This window comes from Vanessa tameamea, chromosome 20 (genome assembly GCF_037043105.1).
Source record: "Vanessa tameamea isolate UH-Manoa-2023 chromosome 20, ilVanTame1 primary haplotype, whole genome shotgun sequence".
NCBI classification, from domain to species: Eukaryota; Metazoa; Arthropoda; class Insecta; order Lepidoptera; family Nymphalidae; genus Vanessa; species Vanessa tameamea.
Window position 1 is genome coordinate 3,435,520 of NC_087328.1, and position 21,740 is coordinate 3,457,259.

The window sequence follows — 21,740 nt, forward strand, 5'->3', positions numbered from 1 at the left end:
ATTATTGTTTGAATACACATTCATTCTTTCTATTTTTTATACAATTATTATTCAAAGAGCGTTTTCAATAACTAGTGTTACGAGACTAGCCCTAGCCTCCATACGGTGCTACGTCATAGGATATTATAATTAATTATATCATTAATAATATCACATATTATAAATATATACAATTATTATTGTAATTAATTGATCAATAATTTGTACAACTTTAGTTAATATTATTTTATGGGATAACATTTAATACTGGCATGTAACACTATTTCTTATTTTAAAAATGATTGAGCTGTCATAAGGAAAACAATTGGATGATTGTGAGGGATTGTAAAGATATATAGAGAGATTGGAGCATAATTGTAAAAAACATAAACCCGAATCAAATCCCATCCCGAACTACTGAAATTACACTAGCTTACTTTCTTTTCAGACTAATTTGTCTGTATTTATATACATATATAATATAGTACCGATGCAAAGTTGATGCGTGGCCATGAGCATAATATGCATAATCGTCATATTATGACGTGTGTTAAGAGCGTTTATGCCGGAGTAGTCGTTTTTACGAGTTTTTTCAAGGGATTTTAAACCAAATATTTTTCAGTATCAGTTAATTAAACAAAAAAAAATACAATGCAAAATTTTAGTCTCTTATTAACAGAATCTTTTGAAAAAATCCAAAATAAACAATACTAATATTTGATAAATTATTTGTTAAAAAATATATGTTTTCAAACAAATTACAATTCTGTACGATCTGAACGCTGTTTTACCTAAGAAATGAGTTGTAAGTTATTTCTGTAAAATCTACATGAACGAGCAGAGTGCCTTCTTTAGAATGTATTGATAAAAAAATATTTATATCCCTATTATATTTTTCAAAAAAAAAAGTGATGAAAACCACACTATATGCACAATATTAAGTTACAAACTTATTTCTACGAAAATAAATCCTTAATACTTATGCAATAATAAAGTTTAAGTCTTTGTTTACGGAATAAAATATATGATTTTATTTAAATTACAACAAAATTGCCTATCAACATTGAAACGCAACGCGAAATTGGATACGAGGATGTATCGTACGACGTCGCGTGCTACACATACTACACTAGTCTCTTGTTAAAGATATAGCGCGGCTATGACGCTTCAAATATAAGAGGTTATCAATTAGATTGCTTTTTTTATTTGTTAATTCAGAACGAGGTACCACGCATGTATTAGTTATTTCAATCTACCACCTATCTGATATATAACTAACAGTTTGTAAATGACCCCGCTGGGCTAAGGACTTATCTCATATTCAGGTGGTTTTGGAGCTTGTTTAACCAGCTGCGTCAATACGGATTTTTGTAATATCATTATAATTGTTTTTTTTATAATATGACAACTATTTAAATATGTTCACAAAGGTATAGAAATAAAAAGCGGAATATCTATTCACAACTTTATTTAAGTATATTGAATATTTTTACAACTAAAATTGTGCAAATAAAGTTTACAAAAATCTCTATATTTGCAGATGAATTTGCTTTATAGAGATGATCTGGTACATATTGTAGGTTTACCGTTTTTAATTCTACCGATTCATATTTTGGTTTACCTTTTTATATTGACATAATTCGCTAAAAAAATTAAATACAACATAAGATGTTTTTTTAATTTGCATAAAGTTGCCATTGTTAGTTAGTAATAGAAAAGAAATCAAATGTTCTTTTATTATTATTATTAAATTATCCATTTCACTAACATTATTATAAATATGTCGAGGATTCTGGGCTGTTCTAGTATAATGACAACAATAGTATTTCTGAACATATAGAGGATTCAAAAATAACTTAAGTGAAACCAGATTGATTAATAATAATAATATAATATATATGGATCCAATTGTTCCATACGCTTTTTAAAATATAGTTAGTAGAAAAGGTTTACACAAGATATCTACAATATGACCTGAATCTATGGCAAGTAATTTAATAGTACAATTTTTATATAACATGTATTCATACTGGTTTTTAGAGGAATTTGAATAAATAACTGGGTCGTATTAAAATAAATAATATCTGTTTTATAAATTAAATTATTATAAGTTTACCTAAATCGGCATTGCATTGTTTATTTATTATATAATGCCTGTTTTCAAATAATTACTTATATACCTATTATCTAGTCTTCAGTTTTTTTTTAATTTCTGTCCTGTACTATGTCCAAGGGGTCTGGATGGATCCTTTGTTTTTCAATAGATATATACTGTTTAGTTATTGACGTATAAATTATATATTATTGTCAATACACTGGCAAAATTGAAATGGTCCTTAATTTAAAATAAATGTACTACATACTGACCATCATTCACCATTCTTAATTGATTGATTTGTTTAATTTTCAGCTAACGATATGATCGTTTTTTTTAACAATGAGTATGGATATTTGTGAACTTGAGTATGTTGCCAATTCGCCTGCAAATCTCCTCTTCATTGATATATTGCAAAATCACTAGTATTGTAGACAATTTCAGGTAAAATACAAATAATTTTGTAATTTTTTAATGATAATTGATTATCAAAAAACTTGTTTGATATATAATTGACCACGCGATTTGATTTCTACATTCATAACTACTAGTACTTGTATAAAATTTTATGATATTAAAAATATGTCCATTAAAAAGCTTTGAAATTTAAATATTGTAATTGATACTTAATACATGTAGCAAAATAATATATAAATATCCAATTGCTTCATCCCATGGACGGATAAGGACGTTTTCCCATTATTAAGACTTTTGTTCAAATATTATTAATTACAAAAAATATTATTCATAAAGTTAAAAATTCAATCAAAATGTTATGATACATATTCTAAAGTTGTTATTAAAAAATGCGTATTTAAAACAAATAATATTTTCATTAATCTTACACATTAAAACATAATAATTGTTGCACGAACATAACAATATTAAATTGTAAAATAATTACATATTAAGTCGAAAATTAAAATATTAATAATATTAACACAGCAATGTTATTGTTCTAGAAAAAATGAATAATTAAAATTGTCCTATATTCAGAAATAAAATCTATGAAATTAAATATTTATAATGAATGCGAGTTCAGTGTTAAAAAAAAAACCTATTTTGTTTGTTATAGTAAAAAAAACACGCAATAAAATTATGAAACTTTCGGATTGAACATTTCTTGATTTATCTATCGTCGATCGTTTTTTTTCTTCTTTCACACGAGCATCGAGTTTATGATGTACTCTCCACAGCCTAAGGTGACACTTCAAACAACGCATCTTACTTTAAATACTAATTTAAAAAATAGTTTAAATTTGTATAAAATAAATTATATTCCAATTTAATTTTTTGAACATTATAAAATCACAGTTCAAAATTACGATCATGGCATTCGATGATTAAAATTACGATTGCAACTACACTTAAACCTTATATAAAGTTAGGTACTTAGAATTAAGTATGTGATATTTAGGTACATCTAAGGCATCTAGTCTAGGATTTACTTTAGAAGAAATATTGTTTTTATAAAAAAAATATAAGTAAAATTTGAACGTGATTTTTTAAGGCCAAGGTAGAGCATATTCTTTCAATATAATTAAAATTATTAGACAAAAGATTATTTACTATAAAATAAGGTATACAATGTAACCTAACCGAAAATAGAGAAAATGACACTTACCGAACTTATAATTGTACTAAATTTTGCCTTGGCCATAGACAAAAATTCTTTATAAAAATATGATTGCTATGTACATTTAACGTTTTAAGGCATTTCATACAAATGTGTCAGTTACGACTTTATTATTTTTAAATATGCCTTCAGAGGCGAAAGCTAACAGTCATAATGCCACAGTTCGTATATAAGTGTCGTTTTCGTAGCAATCTGCTGACAATCGTAAGGCTTGTTCCTCACATAGCGAAGACAGTTCCTTGAGCCATTCGTCTAATATCACTGCGTTTAGGACGGAACGGAGTGTGATGGACTGGTTCCAGTAGGCTTCTTGTGTGAAGATCGGATGCCTTTGTGCGGGGGAAGTATGGACTGAGTTTTGTAGGTTGTGAGAGTTGTTTTGTGTCGGTGATACTGAAATATAATTTATTTATTCTTTATTGTACATCATAAATACAAAATACAAAATCTTAAAATTAAAATATTATATTTAATGTGTTGTACAATGGGCGGCAATATAATAATTTATATAAAAATATATTATGTTGAATACGATAACTTCGATTCGCAGGACAAGTGTACCCATCTGCTAAGTTTGATAAGTCTCGCGTTTAGAAGGCTCGGACTTAACAATCATAAGTCAATATTATATGTACTTTACGAGGAAAATAAAATTTTTACACTATGCTCTCTGCTGTACTTCGTCACTAGATGGCGCTGTAGCACATTTCTTATACCATTTAACCGTTCGCCATGACATTGGTATATAAACAGTCATCCGAGCGTTGAAATTATCTTATAAGACACAAAAGGCCTTATATAAATTCTTCGTTTAATCGATATACTCACATGAAGTTTTCCTGTTGAACATATTTGATATACTGGACGAGAAGCTACGACGCTTGGCCTCCACTCGTCGGAAAGGGGAATCGTCTCCTTTCTGTGCGGGGGAGTTTGACCGCGGTTGACCTGAACAAAATATTATATATCTTGTATGATATTAATAATCAATATTTTATCAGTTTACAATAGCTAATAATAAAAATTGATATCAGAATATGTGCAAATATGAACTACCTTATCAATATTTGCATGCGCGACGCATATTTGTAACACATGGCTGGTTAGTATTGAAAATAAAAACACTCTGATATGCTTGGTGTATTTTGCAGTTGTACGTAACACGAATCGCAGTTGCATTAAAACTTATTAAGAATTTGAACTGTTATCTATCGACACAATCGATAAGGCATTAAGTGTATATTCGCATCTCTAATAACAATTTTGTTCCCTACGCCTATTTTGTAGTGAATTCAGATTTTTCTTTATACTCACCATCTTCGTTTGTCTGCGCCCGCGATTTGACCAACGTCATCTCCCGTTGTATGAGGAACACTCTCGCCTTATCGACTAACTCGCTCGTGTTGTCCAGGCCGTTCCTCAATTCGTCGATTTCTTCCTTTAACCTACTAAGAATCTGCAAAGAATTTAATGTTGTAAGATTTTTTATTTGACATTGATTAAGACACAAGATTACGTTTAATTGGTAGGGAAAAGAAGAATTAGACGATAATTTCCTAATAGCATTACAAATATTCCTATTAAATATTTAACTTAATAGTTTTTGGAATATTTACCTGAAACAATGAAGGCACATTCGGATGCAACACGAAGCCGGGACACAACAATAGTGCCGTCAACAGCGGCGTCGGCAAAGAGGCGAGCTTACTCAATATGCTGGATACTCGACACGTAACAGCTACTTCGGTTTCGAGGAAATTAGCGGCTTTTTTTAGAAGACTATGCAGAAGGGGGCCTGAAATAAACAATTATTTATTATACCATCATAAGTGCAACACAGACGTGCGTATTTAAAGATAAATGTATGCTGTATCATTAATCCACCGCTAATAACGGGAAATAATGTATTATGATCCTTTTGCATATACGGGCTCACTCACTCAGACGAGGCAAGTAATAGAGATATTACTTATAAAAGATATCAGATTTCTACAATTTTCACCATTTTTTTAAATATAGCTGAGACTGTATAGTAATTGGTAGTGTTCAGTTTTTAAAGTTTTTTTTTAATGGGACGAAAATATTTATGATAAGGATTTCCAACTTTTAATCCTGTAACACGAAATAGTTTATTATTTAACTGAAATCAATAAAATCTTACCGATAATTGATTCAGCACTGGCACGCCAGTTCCTCACGGACGACATTTCATCGTACTCCCTTGTAACTGTACTTTTCACAAAACTCTTCATGAACGAATCCTCAGCGAAACCTTCGTCCTCGTTTTCATCAATTCTGTACATAAAGCTATCATATCCACTACTTTCACCGAACGATGTTAAACTATCAGGATCTTTTGTTTCGTTGCATTGCTGTTCACTAACTTTACTGCTTTCACCGACTTCATTCAAAGAGTTCAAGCTATGCGGTTCCTTTTCAGAAGTATCGCTGTTTTTGAGAGTATCATAGCCGCTCGTGCATACTGAGACGAGGCTGTCCTGCTCTCGCAAAGGGGTTTGAGCATCTATCTCTTTCGTTTCTTTAGTTGAGTTGTTGTTAGTTTCTCGTTTCGGTGGGATTGCGTCGTATTTGAAGCTCCAGTTTGCGCAGGCTATCGAACGTGATACTATTTCGAATCGCGCGTCGCAGAGATATGCGTGATAATTGTTATAAAGTGTTTCGTTTGGGTTCTGAAAGTAATGATTAAGTTTTTATAAGATTTAAATATTATGTCAAATATATAAATGTTAAATAGTAAATTTAGAAAAAAAGGTAAAATCATAATAAATAATATAGAAACAAGCGCAACTGTTTATGACAAAGGTCGTATGTACATGATTTATTTTAAAGAGAACTTCAAAATTATAGGTAGTATAGCCTTCTTTATTGTAATGAATGATATATAGAAACATTTACATATACATTCAACTCGAATAAAAATACATTAGAATAACATTTTGTAGTAGACATTATTTAATGACTTAAACCTTTTTCACTGACAGTAGCAATATTTTAGATGATTAGGTCTAATTACCTTGGGAACAAAAGTATCACGTCCGGGCTATTATTGAAAAAAAAAAGACAACTTTACATTAACGACGTGACAAAAAATACGTACTAAAACATCAGCTTTCATCGAGTGAGAGCCGAGAGGGATTTTTCGCGCTGACCGTAAATTTATTTATAAAAAAAATTGCAGTATGAAGATATTTTTCTTATATTTTGTTTCATAAAAGAGAAAATCTTACCCCGTAATCAAAGTTAACTTCATGGACTAGATTGTTCATGGCAATATCACCGTGCACTCCGTTCATTCTTCTGTTATCATCATCTCTCTTAAAATCCAACACTCTCCTCCCACTCAGGGCCAATTCATCCACCCACTCCCTGGTCTTCTCTACGGGTCTCGTACAACACCTGGGACTTAGTCCTATGAAGGCCATTGCTGAATCTCTGTAGAGTTCCGGGTTGGATAACTTATGCCTGTACATCGCCATCAAATGGTTGCCATTCAGGAGGTATTTGTAGATTAGTTCTATCATAACATCTTCGCAATTCAGGTCGATGAGTGTTTCAATAAGAGATAAAGTTACTAAGGAAAGCTGAAAAGATTATAAGATTATAGCAACGAAAATCATATATACAATTAAGTTTATAAATTTTCCTATATTAATAATACAATGTTCCTAACTCAGTTATATTTTAAAGGCGAGGCATAGTACAGGTATACCTAGTTGGGCACCTTCCAACCATAAAATATTCTACCAACAAACGGCAATACTTCGCAGTACATAAATGTTGTTTGGTCGTAAAATATTATTGGATACTAATAGTACAATATTTTTTATTACGTCAGTAATATTAAATGAGATCTTAGTTCAGTAAACGTTGGTACACTTTCTTTGGTAAGGCTCATATTCCAATTTTAAATTTATAAAAAAAAAACCGGCGTATATTTTGGTCAATTGAATTATTAAAATGAAATAGTTGACTATTAAAGAGATAAATAATATTTTAGTAATTAGTAATTTAGTTTCTTGCCGGTCGTAACTACATTCCGAACATGGTGGTAGCTTTGCTTTAAATAGTTTGTTAAATGACGATTCAAAAGTGCTTGTAAAAGCCTACTTGAATAAAGTATATTTTGATTTGATTTCTACTCACTTGATCATTCCCTTCCAATCTACCGAGTAGTACATCAATAACTTTGACACCATCGTACTCGTACGCGAACAGGAAGTGTAGGATCACCCGCAACAGTCCCCCGGAAGTGACGCAGCGCAGTAACAGCTCGAGGTAGGCCATGGCCGTCGCCTGCTCCCCCGCTCCGCTCTGTAAGGGCGCCGCTCTCTTCTATCGTGGTTCGTGTCACGAGTAGATGGCGGTCGAGTGACAGTTATTGGGACTTGGATGAATTAATCGCTCGGGATATTACAGGGGTTTGGTAGTAAATTAAAGGGTAGAAGTGTGGTGTCTGTAGAACTGAGGTCGTTAACCTTAACCGTTTTAAAAAGTTAGTTTATTTAGGTGGTTAAGTTTTGTTATTGTATTTTTGAAGCGTGATGTTAAATTTGCTCATACAATCAGTGCATGTTAAGAACACGTTAGAAGATATATTTCCATTTTCAATTTAATTACGATCATTCTTTAAAATGTATAATCTTACATTCGTTTTAAAGAACCGTGACGTTATTACATTAGTCTTATTGAGTTTGTAATTACACAACTTATGATGCTATTCAAAATTTAATTAAGTTTTAAAGAAAACATTATACAAAATGGTAATTGCTTACCATTCTTCACGACACCTTTAACCATATAAGCAGTATCACACGGCTGTTTTAATGGAAGCGAAAATGACAAATGAAAAAGGACTCTAGGATGATTGGCAAAAGGTTCACAATACACTGTCACTTAACCGTGAAACGAATAAATGTATGAATAACAGAGAAAACTCTCTATAACGATTTATCAAACCATAGATTAGTTTATTATTTTTTTTCATATGTAGTAGTCGGAACACATTTTCCTTGTGTTATATAAATGCGAGATTATTTTCATAGCTGCATAGTTTTAATATTACAGGCGAGAATATCACAAAACAATCTCAGGTTGCTACGATTGATATGATTAATTAATTATCATTGACTACAGAACCGAATGTGTTAAGTGATATTACAATCTAACGGAAATCTGTTCATCAAATTGAGATTGTCAAAATGACGAGCAACTGTAATGTCACTGGCGATACTAGATCAAGTTTTTTTTTAATAACCTCGCAATAATAAATTAAATGAAAATTAATTAGAGAAACGTTACAGAGAGATTTCATCGTTGGCCATTACCACATATGTCACGAACCCCAAGTGATTTTAGCTTACAATTCGTTAAAAACATGATTAATCATTCTTTTGCTTTTTTGCCGATATTTATACATAATATATATTATAAACATCAACATCACCATAATTTTGGGAAGAAATACAATATTTTCTTTCCGCTCAGTTCAGAAGATCTCTATCTTCTTTCTCAGAAAAAAAAATTACACCTTGTTTTTGCTATCTGTACTATGAATTATTTTTATAATTCTGTAAATTTTATCACTTATTTACACAACAGTACACACACGTTTTGTTTACATATTTTTTGTGTATTGTTATAATTAGATTTTGAATTCCTCTCAAATATATGTTAAAAAAACACAATGATTATTGGCATGCAATTTACACACACACACAGTCCAATGAAGTATGCATTCAAACGAACCCTTGCCCAATTTTAAACAATACCTGTAACAGTGCTGGACCCATCACCGGTACCAGAAAGCCCTGGTACAGTAGATCTAGTAGATGTTTCTTGATGGACGGGTGAGCTACCTGTCAAATTAATTCGAATATATATAATGAATTGGTTGAAAATTGTACGTGTACAACAACAATATTTTTTATTAAAGTTAATTGAATAAATTAATCATAAATTTACATGAAATAGGACAAAAATAAATAAAAAGTCATACCTGCGTTGTAGTCTTTTCGATCGAGTCTGTATTTTGTTATTTTTCGTTCTTTAGTGTTATAATTTTTTGAATATTTTTTATTGATTATCAAAATGCAGTATAAAAATCTATAATAGTACACATCATTCAAATCGAAGGAGACTATTTCCATACCTGAGCGACTGCATTGCAGAACTCGAGCGAGTCGATGAAGAGTGTGAGTTTGTGCACGCGATTGACGTCGTCCGGAGTGAGGCGCGCCACGCCCAGCGAGCGCGGCAGCAGGGAGTACAGCCCGCTCAGACCTGCGGGCGCTCTACGATGTTGACTTGCCCCACACTTCGTTATATATAGCCGCGTAACTGATCTATTCAACAACTCCCCACCGACTACGTTCTGAGCCGAGGTGCGATCTCATAGGAGACACCCTCAGGACGAACGTCGCTCTCGAGCCCAAAAGGGTTCACCTTAAGGCAGAGTCTTAGCACTCGCCCCAACGTTCGGTGACGCTGTAAAGGTCAGTAGCGCCAACAGCAATACACAAATCCAGATAAAAAAAATCTATTCAACATTTCTTTTTAAGAATAGGTAGGCGGACGGGCAAATGGGCCACCTGATGATAGGTGATCACCACCGTCCATAGATATTAGTGCTGCAGGAAATATTTAAAAGTTTACTCCCTTCATCTCAATGCATAACCAACCTTGGGACCTAATATGTTATGTCCCTTATATCTGTAGTTACAGTCGTTTACTGACCCTTCAAATCGGAACTCGTATAAATATTGCTGTTTGGCGGTAGAATATCGCAGAGGGATTTGCAAGAAGACTTACCACCAAGTAAATTGTAAAATTTGTTGGTTTAATGATAAAAGCATTCACTTCCAGTCAAACTTAGGAAGTGCTGCCAGGAACGCCATTTGTGATAAAGTTTGTCCGTGAGATTTTTACCGTAAGAAAACAGGTTAAAAATTTAACAAACTAAGAGGAAGAGAAGACTAAGAGAAGAAGAAGAGTTTAGTGTCGACATAATAACAATCTATTATATAGATAGATATGTCCTCATTATATAGATAGATAGAATCAGTCGATAACACTATTTTTACTAGATTGAGATTAATACCTGTCGCCAGTATAGGACATGCGTTCCCCGCAAGCAAGCAGTGTGCTAGAGGTGGACATTTTGCGGACATCTTAGCGCAGAGTAGAAACGCGTCACGCGCCACCGAGCCTGCGGAACCTTCTATATGCACAGACGACAGAAGTAGACGACCGATGATAAATCTGCAAAGGAACATTCATTACTATTTTTTACCAAGATCAAGCTTATCGGTAAGGATAAGCTTAAAATTCTTTTTTTTGAAGTTTTCACTTTCAAAGACAAACGTCTTTATAAATGCAGATTTTAATACAACGAGCCGAGATGGTCCAGTGGTTAGAACGCGTGCATCTTAACCGATGATTTCGGGTTCAAACTTAGGCAAGCACCACTAAATTTTCATGTGCTTAATTTGTGTTTATAGTTCATCTCGTGCTCGGCGATGAAGGAAAACATCGTGAGAAAACCTGCATGTGTCTAATTTCAACGAAATTCTGCCACATGTATATTACAACCTTTTCCGAGATGACATCTATAGAATTACGTTTTAGCAAATGAATTTTTTTGCAAAATAAGCGCCATGGACTTTCGTCTCGTGACTTGGATATGTAATCGTTAATTAAATGAATAAATGGAAACATGATTGTGAAGTCAATAAATACTCACTCTGCTTGTGAACCGTTTTTCGTGTGCGTCATAAGAAAGAAGAGATCTATGAATTTCATATTCTGCATCAGTACCACACATAGTTGGTTTAGTACAGCTACCAATTGACCTAAAAATAAAAGAAGATTTTTACAAAATTATATATAGACATATATGAAGGCATTACAACAACAAGAAAATAATAATAATATAAAATATATTATTCCATAGAGCTGAATAATCTTGTATCTTTGCCATAGTTTACATAAAGAGTTAAAAAAAGAGTATTAGCTGTTGATCTGACATCATTTACTTACTTTCCAGATTTGGTGGGGGCAACTGGTTTCTAAATCCACTGAGAAGTTTTAATAGTGGCCGAAGAAATGGTTCAGCAGCTATAACCTGTCAGAGAAAAAAAAATACATGTATACATTTATCGATATATAGTTGTATGTATTGATTTATTTTTATTTATATTACCTGTGAACCGTAATGGCCGACTAGGTTACCAAATAATTTAAGTTGTTCCAGTCGGACTGCATTTTCGTATCTAAAACAAATACACAATTAAATAAACAGAAAAATAATAATAAAGAAATCAATTTAATTAGTTTTATGCGAGGCCGTCTGAGTAGGTACACTCATTCATCACAAATTGTACCGCCAAATAGTAAAACTTAGTAAACTCAAACTCAAAGTCAGTGTACCAGCTTAATTGTCAAGATTGTTCACACACTGAAAATGTAAGAAATGTTTATACGGGGCAAATGTCTATGGGCGGTGGTGATCACTTACCACCTAGTAGCCCACTTGCTCATCCGCTTACGTATAATACAAAAAAAAAAAAACAAATTGTACTGTATTCAAGAAGGTCCTTAGTAGCACTTTTGTACCAATTAACGCGATAAAATTAATGCTACCAATTCGGAATGTACATTCTACCGAGAAGATCCGGCATAGCTCAGTAATTACTATTAAATGTATATATCCGATTACAATATGAAATATGTAGGCACTTCAAGTGTATACAATACCAACCTAACAGATGTAGTTATGTACATCAGTCCATCAAAAAAATATCTATAAAATATAATTAACATTAAATAAAGTATTAAATTTGAAGTAATAAAATAAGCGTCTCTAAATAGATTTGAATATATTATGTATTAAAAGAAACGAATCATATGAACGTTTACAATTAATATCCTTTATTCAAGGAAAAGATTTACATTAAATATATTTACGGTTACAGAAAAAAAACATGGAATAGAATACATTTGTTTAAAATTGAATATGTATTTAAAATATTTATAACACTGTATTTTAATAACTATTATTATTATATTATTGCATTTATTTCCATATCATCCTATATATAATACATGTTTTAGAGCTAAGTATTTTCCGTAATTATAAAACCATTGTATAGCTTTATGCCTTCACTAGTTAAGTCCGTATGCGTTTAATCTACCGATCCCGTTATTTCAAATAAGTCTTTCTCCTATTCCAGGTCCCTATATTTATGTCAAAACTCATTAAACTCGGTTTAGCTTTGATGAGGTAACAAACGTACATACTTTCGCATTTATTATAATAGTCTGATACTGATAAATTGATTATTTTCTATCTGGCACTGTTCTTTTTATTGTTATAATATTTCGTTTGATTAAATATAGATTAATTGATAAAATTCCCACAGAGCAATGATATGATATTTATTCTGCAATATGAAGTGGTTTCATGACGTTAATATTAATCAAATAAATAGTTAATGAATTATATTATTTTGCGTCAACGAATGTTTATTATTATTAATTCGTATGTATCGCTTTTTTGTACTTTGCAAGATCACGGAAAATTTACTGGCCCAATTCATATGGAACTATACATTATCATAGGTATCAGGACCGATATAAGTCATAATGTTGTCCATATTAATTACAAAAAACTTTATATGTACCTAAGGTTTGTATATATTCAAATGGTTTAGGTTGTTGATAAGTAATTCAAATTTTTCAACTTTCCAAATTCAAAATGTACAATTTTCTATGCGATAAATGTATCTGCATAAAATACAGATAACCTAAATAAGTGTCGTCAGTATGCATAGTGTTTATAGTAGTGTTTTCCTGATTGAGTCTGGCGTACTACATTGTTGCCACTTAGCTATTACCGCGTGTAATGTAAGACGTGAGCGAAATTACTCGATAATAATCACTTTGAAAACCTCTGACAATTGTATCGGCACTGACCATTTATGAATGCTTATTTGTTTTGTTGTTTTTATATTACTTGTAATCATTATCTCATACAGAAATGGACCGATTATGAAATATTTGTATTATAATAATTATTATATCAGAAGTACATGCACATACTTTTTCATACTAAAACCAACCCCTAAAACGAGCGAAACCGCGGGCGACGTCTAGTGTTAAATAATATATGATTGTAAATTTATCGAAGCGAACATTGTCAACTATAATAGACACAAATAATGTTGCAAGTGAAATTTGTCGCCAGTATCGACCAAGAAGTTCACGACAACATATCTATCTAACTTGACTGGATTATACCTTAATGTTAAGAGCCTAAACACTTTTTCTTAAAAAGTGAGCCAGTTCAACTACAAACACACGGGATATAACATTTTAGTTCCCAAGATTGATAATGCATTGGCGGTGTAAGAAATGGTTAATATTTCTTACAGCGCCAATGTCTAAGGACGGTGGTGAGTGGTGACAACCCTGCCCGTCCGTCTACCGATTTCATAAAAAAAAAACAATTCATTTACTTCATCGTATTAATATTTATCCAGATACTTTGGTTGAAGATGATGATGAAGAACGCTTTAAAAAACTGGAGAGATTAATACATCTTATCTTAGTCAGAAGGTATCAGGATCGAACCTGCGCCTTACATATACACAACAGACAGCCCGTAAACCGTTGAGTTAAGTTATATAGTATCTTTTTAAACGTCTACCCTGCGTGTATTTCTATCTACTGCATGTATATATGCATAGATATAATATTAGTTTTTTTATTCTACTATAATTTATTAAAGACCAGATTAGATTTGTACGTATGAGATGTCGTTAGAATCTTTATATAAACCAGCTGGTTCTAAATAAATTAATACGCTCATTCAAACCAGTCTTATTTTATAATTTATAAAACATTTTGATTGTAAAAAAAATAAAAATATCAATGAAATAACTATATCGTTATAACAATCGTTATAAATAATAAATACTATGTATATGTTATTACAGTATCCCTGTATGATTTAATAGTGAATATATCATCTTGAGGTTGTTATCAAAGCCATAAGCATAACGTTAATGATGCGTGAGATGATAATTTAAGTAACGATAGCCTAGTTATTTCTAGGACGCCTAACCAATTATAATTATACCTAATAAGTCTGGTTCGTCTGATAACATACACTATCAGTCGAACATAATAAATACAGAATATAATTCTTCGGGTTGAATGATTCACGCAGGAAGCAAATGATATCACAAGTTAAACAATATATAAACATTTATGTTCATAAGATTTTTTAAATATTAATTATGACAGATTTATATAGTAGGGTAGAGTAGAACCTCGATTATCCGAACCCTCAATTATCCGAACACAGACTTAGTTTTTCCGAACGTTGGCGCGTTAGCCGTTGATTAATTAAGAAATTACGATTTCATAAAAATATCTTTCGACTTCTTATAGGTTTTGGATTTTAATGTGTACGTCAAATTTTCTGTTTTTATTTGAAAAGATATTGTTTTTGTTTGGTCTTGTCCCAATATCTTATCCGAACATCTACTATCTATCTAATATCCGAACAAGTCTCTGTCCCAATTAGTTCGGATAATCGAGATTTTACAGTAATTGTATTTATAGATCTATACTGTAAAAACGACCGAAATTGGAACTCACTCACTCAAAGTCATACGCGACATTGACCGACCGTTAATTTGTTTTCAACATTAAGTCGGTTTAAATAAATGTATTTCATGGTGATCAACAGTGACCACCAATAGATGGTTCACTAGGCAAATCGAAAAAAAGTGACCAGCCAATCGTGATACATTGCTGGATAGACTAAGCATTAGGTTTGAGTATGTTGACAAAAACGAGTCACGCTATACTGCTAATTTATTTACCACTAATAGCCTATTTCAAACGCGTTTCATTTGGATTATACGTGCTTGTCTCCTACGCCATATTAGTTGACGTTTGTGATTAATGCTCCGCTGTTTAGTGGCGTACTCGCTGTATAATATAAATATAGATTATAGATGCGAAAGTGTGTTTATTGGCTTGACCGTTCGCTAACAACGGACCGATGAATCGACGATTTTTTTTTTGCTTTATGATAGTTTATGAGATACTATGTAGTATGTAGATAGTGACGTAGGCTACTTTATATACAGTTAAAATAGATCGAAACGTCGATTTACCAAATTAAACGCTAAAACTTTCAAAATGGTATTAAGCGAGTATCGAATTTCTGAGTCTTTAGGCCTATTGTAAATAAAATTATTTGACGACTACAGGCTACAAATTTTTCGATTAGGTATAATGTTGACTGACCCTTTTTATTGAATTATCATTCGAAGTTTAGAATAGGGACGACATTTTTTGCACATTTTTTACTAAAAAAAATATATATACTATAATTAAATATTCATCTATTTATGCACAGTTTTTTACAAAGTATCTAATACAAAATAAATATTCTTCTCTTACATTTGTAACGTTTATTGCTTATTACATAATGTAGGATTATACTCACTTGCCCGTACATATCGCCCATTCATACAATTTGTCCAGTAGGTTCTCACTGAGCAAATATTCGAGGCATGTCGCTGGACTTGACATACGGTTGATCTCCCGCGCCCTTGCTTCTAACACCAAGAGTGTGGTCAACTGTTCGAGATGATTCACTACACCAAGAACATCATCGTGTAAATGTTGAGGCTGTAAGCGATAGAAAAATATTGATATATGTATCCACACTGTAACTTATGTAATACGGCATGTTCTAACGCGGAGTCGCATTGACTTATTGCAGCGATTCCTTACGGTAAGTATGTTTCCGTGAACTAGTGTGTTATTTTATATTAATGATATGTAAAAATATTTATTGACAAGTTATTCGTATGGTTAAAAAACAAGTTTCAAATACCACACATTAATAAGTCATGAATAAAAAATAGGTGGCATTTATAATTTATCTTGTTATTGGTGATCAAATAAAAACGTCCTAAAGAAACTTGCATGTGTCAAATAAAATGTTGCCACATTTACATTCCTCTGCATGGCATAGGCATATTTAGCACCTGTTATTTCATTATTTAAGTCGTGATGGCTCGGTGGATAAAAGACGAGAATCTTTACAGAGTTTCATGTGCTTAACTTGTGTTTATAATTTGTGTCATGCTCAGCCGTGACGAAAAACATCGTGAGGAAACTTGCACGTGGCGGATAAAAACCTGACACACGTATCCACGAATCCATATTGGCACAGTATGGTATAGAAAGTTCCAAAATCTTCTCCTCAAAATGGAGAGGAGGCCTTAGACCAGCAGTAGGAAATGTATAGTCTACTACTATTTAATTTTATTTACATAATTCTAAAAAAGTAATCCTACTTATTGCTTAATTAAATTAAATTGTTTGTTAAAACACTATAATTAATTAGTATAACAGTGTTGGTTATTTGTGTTGTTTATGATCTAATTAATTACCAGAGGGACTAATTAATTTATCATTAGTATCAAAAGTATAACACTTACAGGATAACTCATTATCACATCATTAAATATCCATTACTTCATACTTGTTAACAATTACAACTTGACAAGTTTTTTACATCAAGCTTAATACATTTCTAAAGATGTGTTGTTCGAGCCTTTGAGTTTAGTAGATAGAAAAAGTAAGGACTTCAAAATTTAAAAAAAAAATTAATATAAGTTTTTTAACAGGGATTGCCATTTCTAGTCCCTGGGTGAGCTTTATTCATTTCATTATTTTTATAAGTGAAATAAATTACCTGTGATTTTATAATAATATCATGAGCCTGTTGCCAGTGTTTGCAAAATGAATTATAGCACGCTTGAGGCTCATAGTCATGACGAGGATCAAGAGTCCGTGACAACTGGCGTGCCAGTGTCAATGATGTTGTCCGGAGCCAACTCATCTCACTTAATTATTTCATGGTATCCTGCAATTCAATGAAACATTAAGAAATAAGTTTTAATATTAAAAGTTTTTTTTTTAAACGATTATTGTATTTTTATAAATTAAATTAAAATAGAAATGCAGACAATACATACTCGGTTTTTAAATAAATCTTACATGACAGGACTTAAGATTACAATAGATAAGTAATTTTATAATGACACAGGTGTTCACTGCCCCAGAAAGAGTTCATATTTAAATTTAATAAATTTTGCATATTAATAAATGATTAATGGATTCAGAAAAATTAAGGACTACAGTATTCTTTAGATATAGGTAGGCAGATGGCAAATGTGCCACCTGATGGATAATGGTCACCGCTGCCGATACACATCAGTGCTGTAAGAAATATTAATTATTCATTACATGTCCAATGCACCACTAAACTTGTTGCAAAGATGTTATATCTCTTTAAACCAGAAAATAATAATTCAAAATATTGATGTATAGCAGTAGAATATTTGCTGAGTGGGTGGTACCTATTCAGATGTAAATATAATTTACCTATGAATATTTTCATTGATTTTAATTTTATTATTCTAAACGAAAGTATATTTTGTTACTTTTTAAAAATAATATTCATTTGTTAATTTATAAATGAAAGCTTAACATAATATATTCAAAGGTGCTAAATTTTTTCTTATAAATCGTATAAAAGGATATTTCTATAATATATAGGTATATTAATAAACAGGATCAGGACTAATAGGATAAGTTTTTTTTTTTCTAATTTTGATAAGGATGGAATATATAAAAAATAATAATATGATAAGGAATTTGATTTTTAACTTCAAGCTATATCTATTTATAATTGGTTTGTCTTACAATAGTTTGAATAGATAGGAACTTTCACTATCTGTCAAAACAAGAACTCCACAGTTATGAGTACATTGTATTGTTGGAACATCTGATAAAACCTGTGTGAAAATATGTAGAATAATAGAACAGAGAAACCTCATTTGTTAAACTTTTTATTTATTTTGTTTTTAAAGATATTTTTAACTACATATTTATGATTTAAAAAAATATTTAGTTTTTAATAATAACATTTTTTTTTATTAATTTCAACTGTCATTTTATTTATGATTCAGAAAAAATATTTCGTCCTATAAGCAACATGTCATCACTATCGTAAGGACATTCTTGGACCTTGACATTACAAAATTTCTCAATTTACAGATGTTCGTCCCGTCGACGCCAACAAATATATATCTAATATTATAATATCTACATATTAGGATTAGAAACATGAGTGCACGTACGTTATGGAAGAATGCTTGGTCGGAAATAGATGCAGCAGCCACAAAATAAACCACAAGATGAAAGAGTTACATGATACGCAATACTCATAAACAAGAATTACGTCTAAAACACTGAACAATGACACTTTTATAACACTTTTACATTAATAAAACACCATATGTTTTACTATTATTGATGTTTTGTATTGCTTTTAACTTAAAACTATAGATCCTCATAAAAAAACCATTACGACTGAGAAAAAAAGGCAAAACAACCGTGCTTGAGGTTGAACATGACAAATGACATCACTCATGACTGACAACTGACAATTTTACATATAGTTGCCACTAGCAAATATTCAAAGCTTAAGTACTGATAGTGTAAATTATTAAAAAAAATGAATAATTCTATTCCAGAAATTAAGGTTACGTAAAAGATTTAAAATTGTTTTTTTAGGTGTTCGGACGTTTCTTCATCTTCATTTTCTTTATCTTTTGTATCCATTTTTGTATATGGATTTTGTTGTTGTTAAATAAATTATAGATATGAAGTTTCATTTAGTATAAAATGTTCTTATAAATAAAATATTTTGTAGTTCATAGAATGGTTATGAAGCCGACAAACTTAAAAAAACTTAATCCTTTAGGGCTTTTTACCTCTTTGGATAAAAATATTGACGTTTCAACATATATATTGTATAGATAATTTCGACATAATCTTAGTTGTTGAGCTATTACTACTAATATATACTATAATATACTTACGGTATACTGAAAAAAATGAAAAATAATATATCTAAGTCCCCGAATGTTAAAGAAAATAATACAAATTCAAAGACTTCGCATGAAAGCATAACACTGACACCGCTAGATTTGGACATTTTTTTACCTTGGATTTGCCTACAATTTAATATTCCTATAATTGTTACTAGAAGATGTAAGCAAGGTGAACATTTTTTTTTTGTTATAACTGTATAGATTAGTCATTATAGTAAAAAAAATCCATATTTCTAATGATTTTACAGAAGATCATATGTCACATGGCTCGAAAAGAACAAGTTCAAACAAAACAAATTCAAAAGAATCAAAAATGAGTTTAGAATGTTCTGATATGATCAACAGCTCAAAAAATAACTTTATAGGTAGCGTAGCTTTAAATAATAATGAAAAAAATATTCCTGTATCGACTTACTATAATTATAAAGGACAATTGGTGGAGATAGCTATTGTAAATTGTTCGTTTAACATTAATACCAAAATAATTAAGGTTATTAATCTAATTTTACCTTTTCATACAACATTGCACAGTCTTAAAATAAAACGTGGTGGCCTTACACATGCGGTGCTTTATGAAATAAGTAAACTTCTTCCCCATTCAAATATCACGGATGTTTGTTTAGATGATAATTATTTACCGGAAGGAAATTATTATTTATTATTAGAAAAACTAAATAGTATTCGAAATCTTTCATTGCAAAGGTGTCATATTAATGACGAAGTATGTAAACGAATCGCTGATTTGTTGTATTTTGCATATCCAGCGTCTAAGACACTTCTTACTCTAGACTTAGCTTCGAATTGTATAAACGATGTAGGCGCTGAGTGTCTCGGTATGATGTTGAGACAAAACCGTACTTTATTATATATGAACATATCTGATAATAAAATTACCGATGTTGGCGCTAATTATATTCTGACTCATCTCATTTCTTTTCCTTTAACAAAAGACGAAAAAATTACAAAACATTTTAAACACTTTAAATATTTTACCGAGAGAGTAGAAGTATACAATAGATGTAAGGACACGATCCTTAACCGATTGAAAGAGGAGGAAAATAAAGAAAACCAAAAGTATATAAGAAGATTAACAAAGTTAGGCCGAGAACAGAATATAGACAAAATGAAGAAACTTATTGTTCATTTCAAAGATTCGTCGATAAATCAAGAAGCAGAGAAAATGAGTACAGAAATAGTTGGTGAATTTAAGGATGTGTTTGATGATCAAAATATTGTACGTGAAAACGGACAAACGTACGAGATTGGTAATTTAAGGATATGCTACCTTAATATCGCTTATAATAATTTAGGATATTGGTCAATTCGAAAAATATACGATGTATTGAAATATCAAAACAAAATAAACAAACCAGCTGAGTGTAAAGGTTTACTAAAAATCGTCTTAGAAGGAAATAATTTACCCGAATCGTGCTACGAACTGAATGCTATCGAATATTTTTTGAAGGCAGCAATAACAGACAACATACCGCTTTCTGAATCACATAAAATCAGTTATAAAAAAAAAGAAAAAAAAATTACATAGTTAAAGTGTTTACGTTCATTAAAACTACTTTCCAAGTGGTTAATTAACAATAATTTTGAATATTTTTTTCTAATATAAGATAAATATGTTAAGTAGATTAAATAGATTAAATATTCTTCATATCTATAAGAGAGGTTAGTTTAGCTTCAGTTAAAACAGCTTACTTAAACGTTACGCACAACAGGTGTTTCGGTAATTATTGTTTAACCAATCACCCATTAAAATTACCTACCTAGAAGTTCTAAGTAGGTAGAACCGCTAAGAAGTAGAATGATAATTATGTCTTCGGTAGGAGTTTATAAAATAAGTACCTTTATTTATAATTAATATTAGCCTATAAATTAACTATTATTAAATTATTTTATTTTGACTTTAAAATAAATTTAAAACTCAGTTTAAAAAAAAGTAATTCAATGCATTTATTATCAAGGAAAATGGTTTTTAGTTATGATTTTAGAATAAGTACAAAAGTTAATTTTCTTT

At 31.0% G+C, this 21,740-nt stretch overlaps 1 protein-coding gene across 3 annotated transcripts; it reads right to left on the minus strand.

Annotated features, from left to right (window-relative positions):
- Positions 1 to 1,430: 1,430 nt before the first annotated feature.
- On the minus strand, positions 1,431 to 19,261 carry LOC113403779 (FHIP family protein GJ17503-like). Of its 3 annotated transcripts, none has more exons than XM_026644369.2 (17): positions 18,959 to 19,261; positions 17,509 to 17,679; positions 16,249 to 16,433; positions 11,929 to 11,998; positions 11,766 to 11,850; positions 11,470 to 11,578; positions 10,828 to 10,988; positions 9,880 to 10,010; positions 9,500 to 9,586; positions 7,875 to 8,042; positions 6,959 to 7,312; positions 6,745 to 6,771; positions 5,872 to 6,400; positions 5,327 to 5,505; positions 5,025 to 5,166; positions 4,539 to 4,658; positions 1,431 to 4,103 (listed from the first exon to the last, which is right to left on the minus strand). In XM_026644369.2, the coding sequence occupies exons 2-17, from the start codon at positions 17,653 to 17,655 to the stop codon at positions 3,859 to 3,861; spliced, it is 2,739 nt and encodes a 912-aa protein (XP_026500154.2). In that variant the 5' UTR covers positions 17,656 to 17,679; positions 18,959 to 19,261; the 3' UTR covers positions 1,431 to 3,858. The 3 variants fall into 3 exon arrangements, with proteins under 3 accessions (XP_026500154.2, XP_026500153.2, XP_026500155.2); XM_026644368.2 differs by having other exon boundaries at positions 7,875 to 8,063; XM_026644370.2 differs by lacking the exon at positions 6,745 to 6,771 and having other exon boundaries at positions 7,875 to 8,063; positions 18,959 to 19,260.
- Positions 19,262 to 21,740: the final 2,479 nt, after the last annotated feature.

Bases quoted from the DNA above. Each gene is read 5' to 3' on its own strand.
- LOC113403779 (XM_026644368.2), bottom strand. From the start codon at position 17,655: ATGAGTTGGCTCCGGACAACATCATTGACACTGGCACGCCAGTTGTCA. The intron at 11,999-16,248 runs GTGAGTATAATC...TATTTGTTTTAG, and splicing joins TGGGCGATATGTACGGGCAA to ATACGAAAATGCAGTCCGAC. The intron at 6,401-6,744 runs GTAATTAGACCT...CATTACTTTCAG, and splicing joins GTGATACTTTTGTTCCCAAG to AACCCAAACGAAACACTTTA.